This window comes from Coccinella septempunctata, chromosome 9, assembly GCF_907165205.1.
Source record: "Coccinella septempunctata chromosome 9, icCocSept1.1, whole genome shotgun sequence".
Classification (NCBI taxonomy): domain Eukaryota; kingdom Metazoa; phylum Arthropoda; class Insecta; order Coleoptera; family Coccinellidae; genus Coccinella; species Coccinella septempunctata.
This window is the reverse complement of record NC_058197.1, coordinates 16,287,613-16,304,318: the sequence shown is the minus strand read 5'-3', so window position 1 is coordinate 16,304,318 and position 16,706 is coordinate 16,287,613. Positions and strand designations below refer to the sequence as shown.

Sequence of the window (16,706 nt, the reverse complement as noted above, 5' to 3'; positions counted from 1 at the left end):
AATTTCCTTAATTTTCCATAATAATTTAGCTTCAGTTAATTTCAGTAATTTGAAAAGAAAAAATAAGTATGGAAAATAATATCGAGTTGATCAGTTCTTAAATATTTCCAAAAAAACACCTGTTATGCAAGGTGTATGCACCTGTTCTTTGATTAAAAAGTAGTTCAAATGTCCTAACACCTGGAAAACAGATGATAATGACAGATAATTCAGTACAGGAATTTGGATAACAACAATTGGGTGTGAACAATTGAAAATATCCAGTAACTTTATCTAAGAATGTGAACCTAAATTATCTGCAAACTTTTCAAATCAAAATGAACATTGGCTCAATTGAACTTGTTAGTAACATTTAAACTGGCAAAGTTTAAATCAAGAATCCTATCTCAAAATCTTTTGAGTTTCGTTCCTCCTGTTTAGAATGCCTTCATTGAGGAAAAGAGTATCCACATATTTCAGACAACTCAGTTTCCATAATGAACCCCGACAGAAGAAGCATAATATTAATGAAAATGCATTTATAACAAAGTATTTACAAGGGTAAATAGATACACGATAATTTGTTTCAAATTATAGAACTATGTTAACATAGCATTACTTAAAAAGTTATCATTCAGGTGATGATTAAAATGATTTTCAGACATATCTGTGTGAAAGACGGACCACCTATAATTTATGGAAAAAATCCAACCGATCTTCCAAATTACGAATTAGCTAAGTATGAAACAGGGTATGAAACAATTATATCATGTTATTCTGGACCTCACGGTGGTCTTACAACCGTTAAGAGGGTAGAGAAACATTTATCAATACCAGATACAGATGATTTCGACTTTATTGATACGCAAATTGAAAATGGTGAGTCATTCTATTTGAGTATTATGAAAAAACTACCTGTAAATAAATACCTCATGTTCTCTAATTACAATAATATTGAATTGAAATCATTTTATTATATGACAATGACAAATATCGAAAACATACATGTTGTATAAAATAAGGGTATTTGGTTCCACAAGGGAAATTCTTATTGTGAAATTGTATTAATAATGAAAAAGAATCCCTGTATCTAAAAAGTTGCTGTATATTTACCTAAATTTCTGCCCAACTTCAAACCAGCGAATCTAACTCTATCACTGCTTAATGGGGGTTTCTGCAACTAACAAACTCTTACACTTTTCTAGTACAACCAACATTTCCAATTAAATCGGCAAATAGAACGCCAGGTCAACCTGTAGATAATACCAAAATGGTGATCAAGGTAGCTGGTCAAGAGTATTTTGTTAAAAATGATATGAAAAAACATAGGAAAAGTTTGAGTTTGGGTAGTATATCTGATTTCAACATCGAAATAGAAAAAACAAAGATAGATAGAGAGTGTTACGGAGAAATCGGGACAAATAACAATGACAGTAAACATGTAAAGGAAAATGAGAGACTTAAAAATGATGAAATCAAAGAAAAAGAAAAAACAAATGAGAAAAATACAATAAAAGTTGATAATAATCCAAAGGAATTGAAATCGAATCAAAATAAAAACTCGTCTAAGCAAGATAGAAATAATGTGAAATACCGTCCACCTAAGGCCCGAAGATCCGTTTCGAGGAATGAATCTCAGTTAAACAGGCAAAGTACTCATAGTAACCATTCGCAGAAGAATTTCGAATTGGCTAAATCAAAGAGCGAAGGGAATCCTTATAGGCATAAGGGTGCAAGAAAAATTGTGGAAAGGCCTAAATGTGGTAAACTAAAAGCTAGATTTTAGTTTTTTCTGCATGGCTTTCACTAATTTGTGAATTTGAGTTCTTTTTGTGCTTAAACGCATGCTCTGCCGTTTCAAATGGAAACTTTTCACAGGATTTTCCCCAAATATAAAATTCTCGATTATAAAATTCATTATAGGGCAACAGATAAAGAAAAAATCAGCTTTTAAATGTATATAAAATGAGTGATTTCATTTTCTACATACTATGTATGTTGTGCTTGTGTAGATTAACAAAAAATAGTGTGATACTCAATTAACTCTAATTTCTGATTTCAAAATGAATTTTTCTCATCACGCTAGATCCCATCTCATCATTAAATGTGGGAATTTTTGCAGGATCTTCGTCTTCCCAATCCGGTTCCAATGATGATGCAAAACTTCCCAAGGAATGGAACAAAAAGAACGATTACGTGTTCGGAATATCAGATTCTCTGTACGACACAAATCTGGTTACGAAAGTCAAAAACGGAGATCCAATTGCAGATTGTTTCGGTGTTATATCCAGAAAAGACTCCGTTATACTAGCTGTCGCAGATGGTGTCAACTGGGGTGAGTCCCGTAGACGTATTAAAAAATTGTAATCGTATATCCTCGTCTCTCTGAAATTTCCAGGGGAGAAGGCCTGCATAGCTGCCAAATCCGCCATACACGGCTGCCTACACTACCTCAATAAAACGATATTCAACGACACAAAACTTTTCGAAAACTTGGTCGTGCTGTCGGACCAACAGGCCACGTCTCCAACCATAGCGGAGCCTCTCACGCACATTTCCAACACCAGAGAAGTGTTCATCTGTCTTCTGAGGGCTTTCAATTGCGCCCACGATCTAATACTGGAGAACAATGGAATGTTGACAACTTTGACAGTTGCAATTGTTTTGCCCTTGAATCAGGAAGGGGCTGAGCCTAAGAGCGAGGAACAGAAGTACGTTTGCTGTGTTTGCAACGTGGGAGACACGTTGGCTTATATTTATTCTGGGAGATATGGTATAAGGGAGTTGACTAAGGGTGAGTTGAAGCCTTGTCTTCGTGCTTAACGATTTTGAATTGGATTTTTTCTTCTTTTAACGTAGGATCTCACGATATAACTTCGAACAGAGATATGAGAGATGCCCTTGGTGCTTTAGGACCAGTAGATGGAATAAACCCCGAATTGAGCAATCTAACATTGTCTATAACCACTTTGAACCAAGGGGACATAGTGATGGTTGCCAGTGACGGTTTAACAGACAATTTCGATCCGAGTGTTTGTAAATTTACGGTGAACACAACAAAAATCCAGTCCGGAGATAACAAAGCATCATCTAAGAGGGCCCAAACTGTTGAAAAACCGGTAAAAGAAATTTCGTGCATTCAATATGTTAAATCAATGAATTTATACCGTTTCAGCCTTCGACATTGAATAACACGTCTTCCTATCGTCCAATCAAACCGCCTAGACGGAGTCAGTTGAGTAGGGGAGATAGGGCGGATAGCGAAGAATCTAAAAGTTCGAAAAAATCCGAAGACAGCATTTCGTCTGTTAACCACCTTCCCGATGAAAAAACACGAAAGGGACCAAACAACGATGAGAATCTCATGGATAATCCGTTGATTGCACATTTCGTTAAGCAAAATTCAGTCGACGAAACCGACAGAAGGGCAAACGGTATGACTATGAGTAAAAATAATTGATATTCGTTTCAATCCGATGATTTTGCAGGACCACAATCATCTTCTATTAATAATACGGGAAAACAATCATCGTCCAGTCAGGGATCAAAAAATTCTCAGGCTGTAAATCCTGCAAATCGAAAGCCGCAGCAAAATTATAATTTTTTGAGATCGAAAACTACGATAGACTTCCATTCGACGACCAAGAAGCCAATATTGAGAAATGAAGAGGGTAAGTTTAAATATTTTGTATATTTTTTCTACTATTTTTAGTTTTTTTCGATATTAGGGATACCTTATGTGACCCCTATGCAGCGATATGAGCTCCAGTTGCTGCTAATGGAAGACATTTTGAAGCACGGTATCTCGGGCCAGGAGCCCCCTTGTACGACTTCCAAAAAATTATGCGAGAATCTGGTGAATTTCACGATCAGCATAACGGCAGCTAAGAGACGAACTTTGGAAGATATGGATCTCTATTTCGACAATAGAGATGGAGTGTCTGTGGAAATCTCACCTATGGAGAAGAAACAGAGAAGGAAAAAGGGCCTCGAGAGAGTGTTGAATCTTCCAGGGAAATTGGATCATGTGACAGTCGTAGCATGCAACGTTGCTCATTTACCTGTCAACATCAAGGAATAACGTAGGATCTACCGAACATTACAGGATTGAATAAACTACATGGCATTACCAAAATATTGTATTCCTTAAAACCGAATGTATTATTTTTTTAAAGGTGTTTCCATTTTGAGAGTACGAATTTTACACATAACTTTTCATCGTGGGAAGTTGACGAGTAACTGCAATATTATATACACTTTTAATCCAATGCACAAGATGAAGAGTAATTAATCATTGTTTTTCCGTTATTTAGACAATGTAGAAATTTATTGTATGTCCGTGCCATGTTGCAAAGGCAAATTAACCGTTATCCATTATATTTTTGTTATGCAATGTATCCCATATTTATTTATTTGTTCAGATGTGAGATAATCATTTGGTAGACAACAATATACAATTTTATAGAAGTTTATCGGTTTTAATAACATCCACTATGGAGAGTAGAGAGAAGGAGAACGATCGCCGTACTAAAAATGTGTCTCCAAAAACGGGGAAAATAGGTGTCGCTGCGATTACAACGGGTATCGATAAGGAGTGGGGATTCAAGCGTCAATTTGAAATGAACAGCCTTCATTTTATTTAAGGTTATGTGTCATCGTGGTTTTTCTGATGATTTTTCAAATACCTTTCTTCAAATCTATATTGAATATGAGTTCTCTGAATTATATGCAATAAAATGCAAGTCGAAATCAATGAAATTCAAAAGAAATCACTGATCAAAAAAATTGTACCTACTTTTGTTTATCATTGTTTATTGAAAGCAGCTATGTTAGTTGGTTTACTAATCTTCAAAATTATATAAATCCGTAGTGAGGAGCAGTACACATCAAGACAACAAAAGGTAGCAGTCTCAGATTTATCACTTAGGTATTAGAGTAGATTCTTTTGCCAATACTCAGCTGAGAACCGATATAAACCATATATTATGTTATGCCAACAAAATTCTTCAAGAATATTTACTTCTGAACCATGTAGTTTTATTGGTTAAATATTCTTATTCAGAAGAGTCAACTTCTCACGAGGGATGACAATTTAGATTTCGTTTATAATGAATCCATCATCTTTTTGATATCTTCATCGCAAAAGTGCTCTTGACACACAAATTGATTGGGAGTTGATTCTTGAGATAAGGTTTTTTCCAATTTTCTCTCAAAAATGCTCTCGGAAATTTTATCTCTTCTCCTTTTCTTTCCGATGCCAAAACACTCTTATACTAGCGCACGCTTCAACATTTCACCATGGTCATATGTTGTTCTCTTATCAAAAATCGACAATAATAATATTCCTATCATCTGTCACCAGGGAAACAGTTCACTCAGCCAACGAGCCAACTACAATTTGATTTGTGTAAACAAAATTTCGCACTCTCGTGATGGCCAGCGCGACTGTTGGCAAAAACATGAACTACTACTATTGGTACATATTTTAGGGGACAAAAAATCTGTGGTCTCAAAGCAGCGATCGTTCTCCTTCTCTCTACTCTCCATAACATCCACCTAAAATTGTTGATGGAAACTTAACGAGTTTCCCGTTAAAACGAAGAAAATCCACTCTCTGCTCCACAACATTCATCAAAGCCCAATAGGAGGAAGAAAAAGATATTGATGTTAATATTCTATGACCTCTTGCGCACGTTATTCGGTGTCCGTGTCGTGCAATTTAATATGAACGGGGAATCACCCTTCTTTGGTTTTTCGTGTTTTTTATTGATTTTGCAGATAGATGTAATGAATTCGATTCCAACTATGAATCGATTGTGGATAGTGAAAAGATGTAAGTGTGCAGTTGATTGAAGATTTAGAATTGTGGTCTTATCTTATGAAACGTAAAAGGATTAAGCGTGGAAGGATTTCAGTCGAATAGACATAACCCAAATTTCACTTATTATACATAACAGATGATTATGGATTCATCTTCTGTTAATGATGAGATATTGAGAGTAATAAATGTTAACGCAAGAGTTTTGAGAAGAGAAGCTAAATTATCCCTGGAGTCAGAAGATACAGAATTGATTGGATTTATGGATGGTAAAATGGTTTTTAAGAAGAATATTGTGGACAAATCAATAAAAACACAAGAAAATATAGATAATTTAAATGAAAACATGAAAAAGCACAATGAAGAATCTCTTAAGAAGAATGAAGCCTCAATGAAACCTGTTAATACTCAAGTTATCAAAGAAGTGAAAATACAGAACTTCGTACAAGAACCTCATGGTAAAAAATTTATATATTTAAACGGGAAGAAGCTCCAAATTGTAAGACATACTGCGAATACAATACAAAATAAACTAGAAGATAAAATAGAGATGCCTAAACTAATTCCTAAGCTAAGAGGACTTAAAACAATGTCATTAGGTAATAAATCAGGTGGTGAAATTGAAAAGAATCAGCCATCTGTTGTAGAGTACACAAACCAACAAGCAGTGAATTTCTCCTCCAAACAGCCACGTAACATATTGCCCAAATTAACTGGTAAAATCATTTCTATCAATAAAACTGATAGTTTTCAAAACTTATCTATGATTATGAAAGAAATGGGGGGGACAATAAGACTTGTCAGCAGTCAAGAACCATCACCACCTGGGATTCCCCTGATTAACAAAAGTATATCTGAAAATAGAGATCAAGGCCATACTGTTAAAGTTGCCCGTGCCAGTAAAATGGAACTTAGCCAATCTATACCTAAGGAGAATAAAAATTCAGTGACAGTTTCTACTAATACTGAACAGGTGAAAACTGCACATAAAGGAGTTCAGACTGAAATTTCACCCAAGAAATTGAACACAAGCAGTGAAGTTGCAGCAAACCCTATCAGTGAACTTTATAGTAGTGGAGTTATAATCGGTGATGATGTTAATATGGGGCATGGCCCTCCTTCTATTTATACCCTGAATGAACAACACATTAAAATGAAATTTTTCAACGATCTTAATAGGTGCCTCAAATGGGAATCCGGCAATTTGTGAGTATTCTTCATTTTTTCACTCAACGTTGAAAATCTACGAGTAATTCAATAATTTAAAAAATTAAGATCATTAGTGAACGTTTATTTCGTATAAGGGATCCAATTTTCGAATTTTTTTCAGACCAATTCACAGAGGGGTTATTCAGCAAGATTTGCAAGAAGTGAGAAGTCAGTGTGTGGTGCTGAAAGTGAGAAAAAAGGGAATAAATATCGCTAATATCAATAATTATGTAAGTACATTCTCTTAAAGTTGTAGTGAGAAATGAACTTCATTCTCATTTCTAGGAATTAGCCTTTCGTTTACCAGAATTGTTATCTTATCTTGTTGATATAGTTTCTTTTTAGTTGAAGCTTTGAACTCCTTGATTTATTGAATTATCACTTGAGAATTTGATATTTAATTCATTGCAGGGGAAAAACATCAATGAAGAAATTTTTACTTAACTGATAACTCCTATTATACTTCTATTTTTTGTGTAAATTTTTTCCTATAATGTTATTTTGCTACTTGAAAATTCTGAGCTTCTGAGTATGATGAAATAATGAATAGAGATAAACGACAATATTTGCTCTTGTTAAACAGATACGTTAATTGACTTACTCGATAAATAGATAAAAAGTTTACAATACTATATACAGAATTTTTATTTTGTTACGCTGTATCATTAACTTGAGTAAACCTTCTTTCAGACACCCCTTCAGTTAGCAGTTATCAACAATGTCAGTGTTGACATCGTAAAAGTCCTTCTTGAATACAATGCCGATTTGTCAGTATTAGATTCGGAAGGCAATAACGTCCTCCATCTCGCTGTCGAACATAACAGGACCGATTTGGTCAGAATTTTTCTCGATCAACTGGAAAGCAGTAAATTGGACATAAATTGCTTCAATTATGACGGTAAGTGGTGATGTAATGAATTGACAAGGGATTTATTGGCACAATTGGGTGTTGATTGATGATTAAAACGATGCGTCCTATCTATCCAGCAAGTGAATGGAATTTTTATTATTCCAGAAATTAGTTATTCAAAATGAAAAAAGGTTTATATTTTCTTATTCATACAATCTAGAGGGAAGTGTTGTTTAAACAACAATAAAATCGATGAAGTTCTTCTTGGAAAAAAAGTGATTCAGGTTGTTTTCCCGATTTGTCATAGTGATAAGTAAAAAAAACAGACTCCAGTTTTACCAAGAAATTACTCCCATAATATTCTAAAGCTGAAAAATTCCCCAGATAAGATAAGAACATATTTTGTTTATTGTTATATCTCATTGTTAATAGTGACCTCGTATTATATTTACATAATAGCAAGTAGTGAAGTTAAACATTTTATGGACAAGCTATACAATTGATGAATAATCAATAATGGATAAATGTCAATGGCATACTTGCGAATACAAAATAGAAAACTGATAAAAAAAAATGTCAGAATGTTTGGTCACTGCAACAGATTCAGAGATTTGGGTTATAATATCTGTCTGGAGAGAAAAAAACAAAAAAAGATGAGGGAATTTTTCAGAAGTCGCATGATAATTTAATTTTTAATGTGTAGCTTTCAGTTTTTTATCTTTTTCCCTTGTTTTTTTTCTCTTCTTTTTCTTTCTTTTTCGAGGTTTTCATTGATTTTGCAAGTTTTCTATAATTGCCTGTTTTACAAGATTCATTTCTTTTTCAGGACTTACTCCTTTGATGATGTGCGCTTTCCATGTCGACAGAATAGACATGGCAGAGCAGCTCCTCAAGAAAGATGCTCTGCTGAATTTGAAAGACCTCAAATCTGGAAGAACCGCCATATTCCACGCTGCCGAAAGTCACAACGGTAAGTTTTAGCATTAGAAAGAGTGCATAGTAGCTCGGAATATTTTCAATTTGCCTTTCGGCCTCTTATTCATCAAAAATTTTCCATTCAAGCTCCGATGGTGCTGCTGCTGCTAGATTACGGGGCAGACACGAAAATCAGGAACTTCTTCGGCACCTCAGTCCACGATGCAATGTTCGAGCTGGACGATATGCCAAAGGAGATCAAGTACCCGATATTGGGAAGGGATCTGAAGGTGCACGAGAAGCGAAAGCTGCATCAGCAGAAAGTGAGGAGTCAGGAAACTTTCAAACGTAAAAAGTTAGAGATAGTGTCTACCATTCAGAAATTGGAGTCTAAGTCGAGTTTCGTGGTCAATACGGCAACCGTTAAGAAATGAGAAGGTGTTCTTCGAAAAGAAAGGGATTTTATGCCGATAATTGGTTCAAAAAATGTTATATTAGTTATATAATAGTTACTAATATACGAGATGTAATTCTGTTTTAGCATATGCATCTTTTACTTAGGTCAATTCGGATTGTTAACTTCAGGCTTATATCTTGCCGCAGCTTAATTTTCTGGGTGTTCTTTGACAGAATATGAACATTTTTGATTGAATCGTTTATTAATTTTGTATATAATTGTGTTTGTTCCACACTGGGACAAACTTTTTTTTTTTTAAACTTTTCCTCAGGGCAATCAGTTTCTAAAGATAATAATATGATTATCCTTATACAAATGTTATTTTTGATTTAATTTTTTGAACTCCATAAATTTCTGATTATGGAGTTTGGACTGTTCGTTGTTTGAATAAAAAGTTTAGATATATCTCAAAACGCTCACTGCCATTTATTAAAGCAATGTATCGAGAAGTTTTTCACATAAATTCCATCAAAACCATCAAACTTGTGAAATATATTGTTATTGTTCTGTAATTCTGCATGCTGAAACATTTTACGGCAAATCGTGGAAGTTAATAAGAAAAAATGATGATTTAACTTGGTTCGGTCTGTTCCTAAGAAGTAATGAATTGTATCTGAATTTTACTCTTATTTATTACTTAGGACTTGAAATTTTTATTCGTTGAAACTACTCTTATTTTCTTGTGGTTTAAATATATTTCTACTTTGTAGGGAGTCTATAAATATTCGAATTTTATGTTTTTATTCAATCTTTTCAATGGAATGAAAGGGTTATAGTTTGCTTGTATATATATGGGACAGTTTTATTTTATTTTTTTATTCTGTCGATTGTAGATTTTCTTTCCATAATGTATGATGGTAGAATTGGAGATTTCAAAACAATCAACACCTGGCTGTGACAGTCCAATGCAGGCTTTTTACCCACTCTAACCCGAACTTCATCGATCACAAAAACATTTCATTCTGTAGCCTTGCATTTAACATATCGATTGAATTTTGAAATTTCCAAATGATGTATGAATATAACTGGAAAACATGTAAATATTATTAAGTATATATCAATATTTATTGTTCTAGTAGGAATTATTTATAACAAATTGAATGTTAGTAAAAACCAATATAAATTTCGCTCAGATCTATTATTAAAAATGCTCCTCGCATAACTTGAAAAAGGTTCCAAATGTTGCCGATTTTTTTTTTGCCAGAACTTGTGAATGGAACTCCGTCGAAAGGAAGGTATTTATTAACTAAAATTATCATTTTAAAACTTTATCCTTTGCGAATTTTCGTCGAATATTTAAAATAATCACAGAAAAAAGTTAAATACCTTTCTAGTGACGATGGTTCTAAAGTAAATGATGCGTTCGCTAAATTCATTGCATAATAAAATGTCTGTGTCCTATTATGAAGAAAAGGCCAACTGCCAAATTGTCTATTCAATAATGGTAATCTTTATGGTAAAGCGTTGATAAACCCGCATAAAGAATACGCTAGTTGTTTGAGATTTCGAAATTCTAGTCCATTATCTGTGGAATAATTGGAACCAGAGACAAACTCTCTGTTGGAACGCTCCACTTCGTTCAATGCAAATTTCTTCTATGACATTGCAAAAACTTCTGTGGATGATGATTGCGTTCGCCATTTTTGAAAACGAAAACTGGGGCAAACGTTTTTAAATTGATTTATGGACGATGTATGCATAAATTGATGTAAGATTATTGATTATTCGTTAAGTGGGATAATAAATTAAAGGTTGAACTTAACGCACTGCACTTTTGATAATCTAAAACCGATAGTTTAACGCTTGTAGTAGTATTATATGAGTACATATATCTGGTTGCGAAAATGAATTTCTCTATCGATTATTTTGCCTTACAAAAGTTCATCAGCTGCATGAATCTTATTTTTCATTTAGTAGCAAATGACGGTGATACAATTTTTCAAGTGATGCAAAATTTTCAATTGGAATATCCCGTTATTAGTAGGAACTACCTGGGAAAAAATAGATTGCAACATGCTCAAATTTCTGGTCCGAATATTTATATGGTAAATGTCGATAAATTGCCTGCAGAGGATTTTCTGGAAAAATTGGAACGTGAATATCACAATTCGAGAGTTCGGTTCATATTCATTGGCCGACATTTCCAAGAATCGGATGTGAATATCCTCATCGAGAAATATGTTGTGAATTTCTTATTCATCAAATATCCAACGGGTGAAATTCTTACAACTTTTCCGTACACGTCGGGGCATTTGCGAAATTTCTCCACAAATCTGGAGCAGATCGGTTATTGCAGAGAAGGAGAATTGTTCATGGATGGTGAAGTATTTCGAAACAAATTACCAAAATCTTGGGATAATTTTAGCATGTCTTTGCTTTATCGTCATGATGAACCTTTCACAATAGATCCCAGAGGGCAAAGAAAAGGTATTGAGATCGATTTGTTGGATATTATTCTAGGAAGGATGGGAATTAAAAGTAAATATACCAATGTTAGACATATAAGTTCCACTATGATTTTGTTGCTGAAGTTTTTCCACAAGTTTGACATAGGTTTTGGGAATGAGGTACCACTAGCAAATACTGCCAATGAATACACCATTCCTTATAGTTGTCACGCTTTGAGTTGGTATGTGCCTAAATCTGGTATTTTGCCAAAGTGGAAGCTGATTTTCAACACATTTTCTGTAAATTTATGTTGGCTATGGGGTTTACTACTACTATTTTTCTCTGTATTTTGGTACCTAGTTTATATCGCATTGAAAGACCAGAGGCATTTCAGTTATTTCTTCAATAAGATATGGATCATTATCAGCTTTGTTTTAGAACAGCCTGGAAATTATCTTTCAGATTTTACCACAATAATTATTCTTTTATTTATGATCCTGCAATCATCATTGATTTTGAATGTTCTATACAAAGCAAAGTATACTTCTCTATTGTCCACTGTAAATTACTATGGAGAGATCAATTCTTTGGAGAAAATAATGGAGAATAATTTGAAGATGGGATTAACACGTTTTTTGATCAGGATTTACCAGACAACACCAAGTGTTAAAAAATATTTAGAAGAAAATTTTGTGGAATGTGATATTGATATGAAATGCTTGTTTCGAACAGCTTTGAAAAGAGATATTGCAGTATTGGCAGCAGAAAGGAAAGTTAATTTTTTTCAGCGTTCGTTTACTGATGAGGATGGTTCGCCATATTTGAACAAAATTATGCCGCCAGCTCTGACATACTGCAACTCTTTCATTTTTCCTAAGGGACATCCCTTGTTTCCTTCAATAAACAAATTTTTATCACATCTGTTAGATCACGGCATTGTGGATAAAGTGATATCAAGTTATGAGAATCTTTATTTCAATGGTATTTACGTAAATCAGCAGGTGAAGTTGAATTTTGATCATGTGAAGGCAGCTTTCATAGTTTTATTAGTTGGAAATTCCGCAGCTCTTTTTATTTTTGTCATTGAGAATTTGATGTTACAAAAAATTTTCAAGAGGGAAAATAATGGATATGTTTGATACACGTGGGAGAATTTCAAATAAAGCATTTCGATTGCACTAAATAATTAAAAACCATCTAGAAATCCATTTGGGACAATTTTTATTCTACACTTTTCCACAATATAGATTGTAATGTTGTAATTCAGTATTTGTGTGTTTCAATTTTTAAATATACACATTCATTATTACTTTTCCTTGAATTAAGCAATTTGTCATTGCACTGAATAAAGTAATTTGTTTTCCTAATGATCTAATTTCATGAGACATTTTTGTACAGGAAAATCATCATTTTTTCGAAGATATTTAAAAAAAATGGTAACGCTTGAATAATTCTCAGAATCGATAGATATTCTTTCAAACTACATCTTGAAAAACGGAAACGTTCTATACTTTTTACATGAAAATTATTTTCGTACAAAAATCCTTATTGTCTTGCAACCATACATAAAAGTATAAGTATGATGTGTTGCCTGTGTGTATTTTCAAGGCGTTCACGCTGTGTACCACAGAATAGTTCTGTGTTTTTGTTTTTGGGAAAAAAAATTGTTTCAATCACTAATTAAATATAAATTTTCCTAGATTCCAAAGAATGTACAAAAGGCAACATTCATTTGAAGAAGATGCTGACAAATAATTTTTTTTTCTTGGTAAAAATTTACTTTATATAGTGCTCTATGGTGTAATTTGATAAAAATTGTAGGTTAAGATATTAATGTCAAAATAATAAAAATATTTATAACAATAAATGAGTAATTTAATAAATAAGCAGCACAGAAACTAAACATGGACAGGCATAAGCCAGGTCTTAATGCTCAAACATTTTTAGTTACTTTGAATGAGTATGGGCAAAAAATATACACGTCTCAAACAAATCCTTCTAAAAGGTAAATAGATTTAGGTGAACCCGAAGCAATGTTTGATTGTTCCTTCCTTCATAATCATTCGAAAACAATTCAACGAATTATCAACGTACATTGAATGTTTTCAACATTTCTAGTTATATCATAGATGAAGAAGGAAATTTGTTGGAGTACAATGCTGGTTTGGGCTCCGATCATGTTGATTCTCAAGCAATGCACAATAACGACGATGATGATGACTCTAATGGTATGGATGTTGCCCCCTTGGGAGATGATTCCCAGCTTGGCCTAATAGGTTCATTAGATTCTGATTTTGAGAACAATTTAATGCATGAACTTGATTCTGGATTGCTGACCATGGTGGGAGATAGTACTTCGCATTATATCATACAGCATATGGATATTCAAGAACCTTTATTGAAACTCAGGAAACTCCTTGAGACAAAGTTACAACTCAATCTGGAACACTATAAATTCTTCTTACAGGGAGTTCAAGAAGTGAGTGATGATTCGAACTGTGTTGGATTTTTACAATTAAAATTGGAATAATTTTCAGTTGGAAAGTCACAGAAATTTGGTAGAGCAATGTGTTCAAGGAGAGGGCATTGTGCAAATAAATGTCCAAATTCAGAATAACACTAAAAGGATTAATATAATAGATGTGCTAAAACCTGCGGTGGATCTCATAGCAGGTATTGACAATTCACTATTGTGTGAAAATTAGGTTAAGTATTCCCCTAATTGACATTTAATCCCTGTTATTTTTGAAGATGACACTTCAAGTAAATCCGGTAAAGAGACAGAGGAAGATGATGCTTCCAAACATAAAAACATAGTGCAATGGCAGGTGGACGTAAACTTTAGAAAAGAACAGGAAAGGTTGAAAATGCCCATGGATCCCGAGGAATGGTATAATCTCTTTTATAATACTCGAATAATTTTTTATAGCGGATCTTTTTGTAGGGGTGTTATACACGTTAGACATTGGCTGCAGTGGGCGGTGAGGCATTTTAATCTTCCGAATATCAAGCTTTCTGATTGGTCGATGAGTGGAGAAGAGCTCTACAAACTGACCATGCAGGATTTTCAGAGGATTGTACCGTCCGATCCGTCTGACATATTTTGGACACATTTGGAGCTTTTGCGAAAGATGAAGGTTGTAGGTAAGTTTTTTTTCAATAAGTACTTGATTTTTGATGACGGAAATTGGAAATATGACTAATGTTCATTTCACAGCAATTATTAAAGAAGACGATATCGATATTTCTCCACCTAAAAGAAGAACGAAACTGATGGAACAGAGCAAGGTGAGGGAATCTAGAAATTTATTCGATATTCAAGCTAATAATGAATATTGTTTGATACAGATCACCAAGGGTAAGAATTTCGCACCGACGGTTTATAAATATTTCGATAGTACCATGAACTGCAAGAACGGGTTCAATGGACAAATACAATTATGGCAATTCCTACTGGAATTGCTCACTTCTAAGGAATACATGAATATTATCAGTTGGATCGGTAAGAGAATATATTAAAAGTAATCTTCCGCCCTTTTTATGAGATGGTTTGTAATTTTATCATCACCTTCGTGTTTTTCAGGTAACGAGGGAGAGTTCAAGCTGATGAATCCTGCGGACGTGGCCAAGTTGTGGGGGGAGAGGAAAAACAAGCCGAAGATGAACTACGAGAAACTCTCCAGGGCCCTCAGGTACTATTATGACGGTGACATGATATGCAAAGTGAGCGGGAAGAGATTCGTGTATAAATTCGTCTGCGATCTGAAGCAACTGCTAGGTTACAGTGCGGTCGAGCTCTCCAATTTAGTGAACTTCCGAAATCCCAAGAAACCATCTTAGCGTTCCTCGCGTTTTGGAGTTTTACGAATGTTGGAAGGATTTTATTGTTTGTTTTTGTATTTGCTCAGAATGGAATGCTGAAATGTAAGTTTTGTTTATTCAATTGTCTCGTGTGCAACCTGGGATAATTTGTGCTGGCTTTGTTCTTGTATATATGTAAAAAAATAATTGATTGAAATATATTTTGTTATCAGAGTCGATTTTGTACTTGTTTTCGTTTTAGTCTCATTATCCCATCTTCTTTGAAACAAAGTTTTTTTTTGCCCCAGACAACTACGACCTACAACTGCACATACAAGGTTAGTATGACAGATATGTATTTTGTGTTGCCTACGCCGGTATTTTCAGGGGGCTCTTTAGCTACATGGGGTTTTTCGATCAGAATGCGAAAACCTGCTCTCATATTGGAATGCCGTACATGTTTTTTGGATAATTCGAGGTCCCTGATTCCAAATCTGAACTCAGTTTTGACGAAAAAAATTTATTTCGGCTGCTATGGCCTACCAAAGTTGCAGCCCTTCAAAAGGGCGTAAAACGAAAAATAATTCACTTGAAGAAGAACCGATTGCAGTTTCTGATAGAGAAGAGCCTAATTAAACTATATTTCGAATTTCAAGACGATACGAAAAAAAAAGCATTTTCGGCCAAAAATTTTCATGATGTATAGTCTTGCGTTTTTTTCGATCGGAATCAAAAATCCAACTTTTAGATATTGAGATGCCGTACATGTTTTCTGGATAATTCGAGGTTCCTGATTCCAAATCTGAGCTCAGTTTTGGCGAAAAAAAATTATTTCGGCTGCTATGGCCTACCAAAGTTGCAGCCCTTCAAAAGGGCGTAAAACGAAAAATAATTCACTTGAAGAGGAACCGATTGCAGTTTCTGATAGAGAATAGCCTAATTAAACTATATTTTCAATTTCAAGACGATACGAAAAAAAAAGCATTTTTGGCCAAAAATTTTCATGATGTATAGTCTTGCGTTTTTTTCGATCGGAATCAAAAATCGAAGTTTTAGATATTGAAGTGCCGTACATGTTTTCTGTATAAGTCGAGGTCCCTGATTCCAAATCTGAACTCAGTTTTCACAGGAAAAAATTATTTTGGCTGCTTTTGCACAATATATTTGCCGCCCCTGACAACAGCGCGCTGCAACCACACATACAATATTGGTATGAGGATCAGTATCATGTGTTGCCTATATCGCTCGAGATATGGTAGTTTTGGTGCTTTAGTTTTTATTTACACAGA

General features: G+C 34.1%; 4 protein-coding genes across 5 annotated transcripts; all 4 read left to right on the top strand.

Annotated features, from left to right (window-relative positions):
* The first annotated feature begins 189 nt into the window (after positions 1–189).
* LOC123320502 (PP2C-like domain-containing protein CG9801) lies at positions 190–4,446 on the top strand. Of its 2 annotated transcripts, XM_044907838.1 has the most exons (9): positions 190–540; positions 641–858; positions 1,185–1,742; positions 2,102–2,314; positions 2,378–2,773; positions 2,839–3,098; positions 3,155–3,413; positions 3,468–3,650; positions 3,708–4,446. In XM_044907838.1, exons 1-9 carry the CDS (start codon positions 422–424, stop codon positions 4,058–4,060), a joined length of 2,559 nt encoding a protein of 852 aa, XP_044763773.1. In that variant the 5' UTR covers positions 190–421; the 3' UTR covers positions 4,061–4,446. The 2 variants fall into 2 exon arrangements, with proteins under 2 accessions (XP_044763773.1, XP_044763776.1); XM_044907841.1 differs by lacking the exon at positions 1,185–1,742 and having other exon boundaries at positions 192–540.
* A 1,233-nt stretch (positions 4,447–5,679) lies between these two features.
* LOC123320356 lies at positions 5,680–10,355 on the top strand. Its single transcript, XM_044907653.1, has 5 exons — positions 5,680–7,003; positions 7,128–7,236; positions 7,697–7,904; positions 8,683–8,826; positions 8,919–10,355. Exons 1-5 carry the CDS (start codon positions 5,937–5,939, stop codon positions 9,203–9,205), a joined length of 1,815 nt encoding a protein of 604 aa, XP_044763588.1. The 5' UTR covers positions 5,680–5,936; the 3' UTR covers positions 9,206–10,355.
* Positions 10,356–11,073: 718 nt separating this feature from the next.
* Positions 11,074–12,919, top strand: LOC123320435. The gene has a single exon (XM_044907753.1). The coding sequence runs from the start codon at positions 11,121–11,123 to the stop codon at positions 12,753–12,755; it is 1,635 nt and encodes a 544-aa protein (XP_044763688.1). The 5' UTR covers positions 11,074–11,120; the 3' UTR covers positions 12,756–12,919.
* Positions 12,920–13,435: 516 nt separating this feature from the next.
* Positions 13,436–15,653, top strand: LOC123320014 (DNA-binding protein Ets97D). Its single transcript, XM_044907151.1, has 8 exons — positions 13,436–13,621; positions 13,735–14,095; positions 14,154–14,289; positions 14,368–14,506; positions 14,561–14,760; positions 14,834–14,904; positions 14,965–15,118; positions 15,200–15,653. Exons 1-8 carry the CDS (start codon positions 13,521–13,523, stop codon positions 15,454–15,456), a joined length of 1,419 nt encoding a protein of 472 aa, XP_044763086.1. The 5' UTR covers positions 13,436–13,520; the 3' UTR covers positions 15,457–15,653.
* The last annotated feature ends 1,053 nt before the right edge of the window (positions 15,654–16,706 follow it).

What these genes read in the sequence shown, in the direction of transcription:
- LOC123320502 (XM_044907838.1), top strand. Translation starts at nt 422, where the DNA reads ATGCCTTCATTGAGGAAAAGAGTATCCACATATTTCAGACAACTCAGT. An exon ending in TGATACGCAAATTGAAAATG is followed by an intron (nt 859 to 1,184) that starts GTGAGTCATTCT and finishes ACACTTTTCTAG; the next exon opens with TACAACCAACATTTCCAATT. An exon ending in CCCAAACTGTTGAAAAACCG is followed by an intron (nt 3,099 to 3,154) that starts GTAAAAGAAATT and finishes ATACCGTTTCAG; the next exon opens with CCTTCGACATTGAATAACAC.
- LOC123320435 (XM_044907753.1), top strand. Translation starts at nt 11,121, where the DNA reads ATGAATCTTATTTTTCATTTAGTAGCAAATGACGGTGATACAATTTTT.
- LOC123320014 (XM_044907151.1), top strand. Translation starts at nt 13,521, where the DNA reads ATGGACAGGCATAAGCCAGGTCTTAATGCTCAAACATTTTTAGTTACT. An exon ending in TGCGGTGGATCTCATAGCAG is followed by an intron (nt 14,290 to 14,367) that starts GTATTGACAATT and finishes TTATTTTTGAAG; the next exon opens with ATGACACTTCAAGTAAATCC. An exon ending in GAATATTATCAGTTGGATCG is followed by an intron (nt 15,119 to 15,199) that starts GTAAGAGAATAT and finishes CGTGTTTTTCAG; the next exon opens with GTAACGAGGGAGAGTTCAAG.
- LOC123320356 (XM_044907653.1), top strand. Translation starts at nt 5,937, where the DNA reads ATGATTATGGATTCATCTTCTGTTAATGATGAGATATTGAGAGTAATA. An exon ending in AAATGGGAATCCGGCAATTT is followed by an intron (nt 7,004 to 7,127) that starts GTGAGTATTCTT and finishes AATTTTTTTCAG; the next exon opens with ACCAATTCACAGAGGGGTTA. An exon ending in CGCTGCCGAAAGTCACAACG is followed by an intron (nt 8,827 to 8,918) that starts GTAAGTTTTAGC and finishes TTTCCATTCAAG; the next exon opens with CTCCGATGGTGCTGCTGCTG.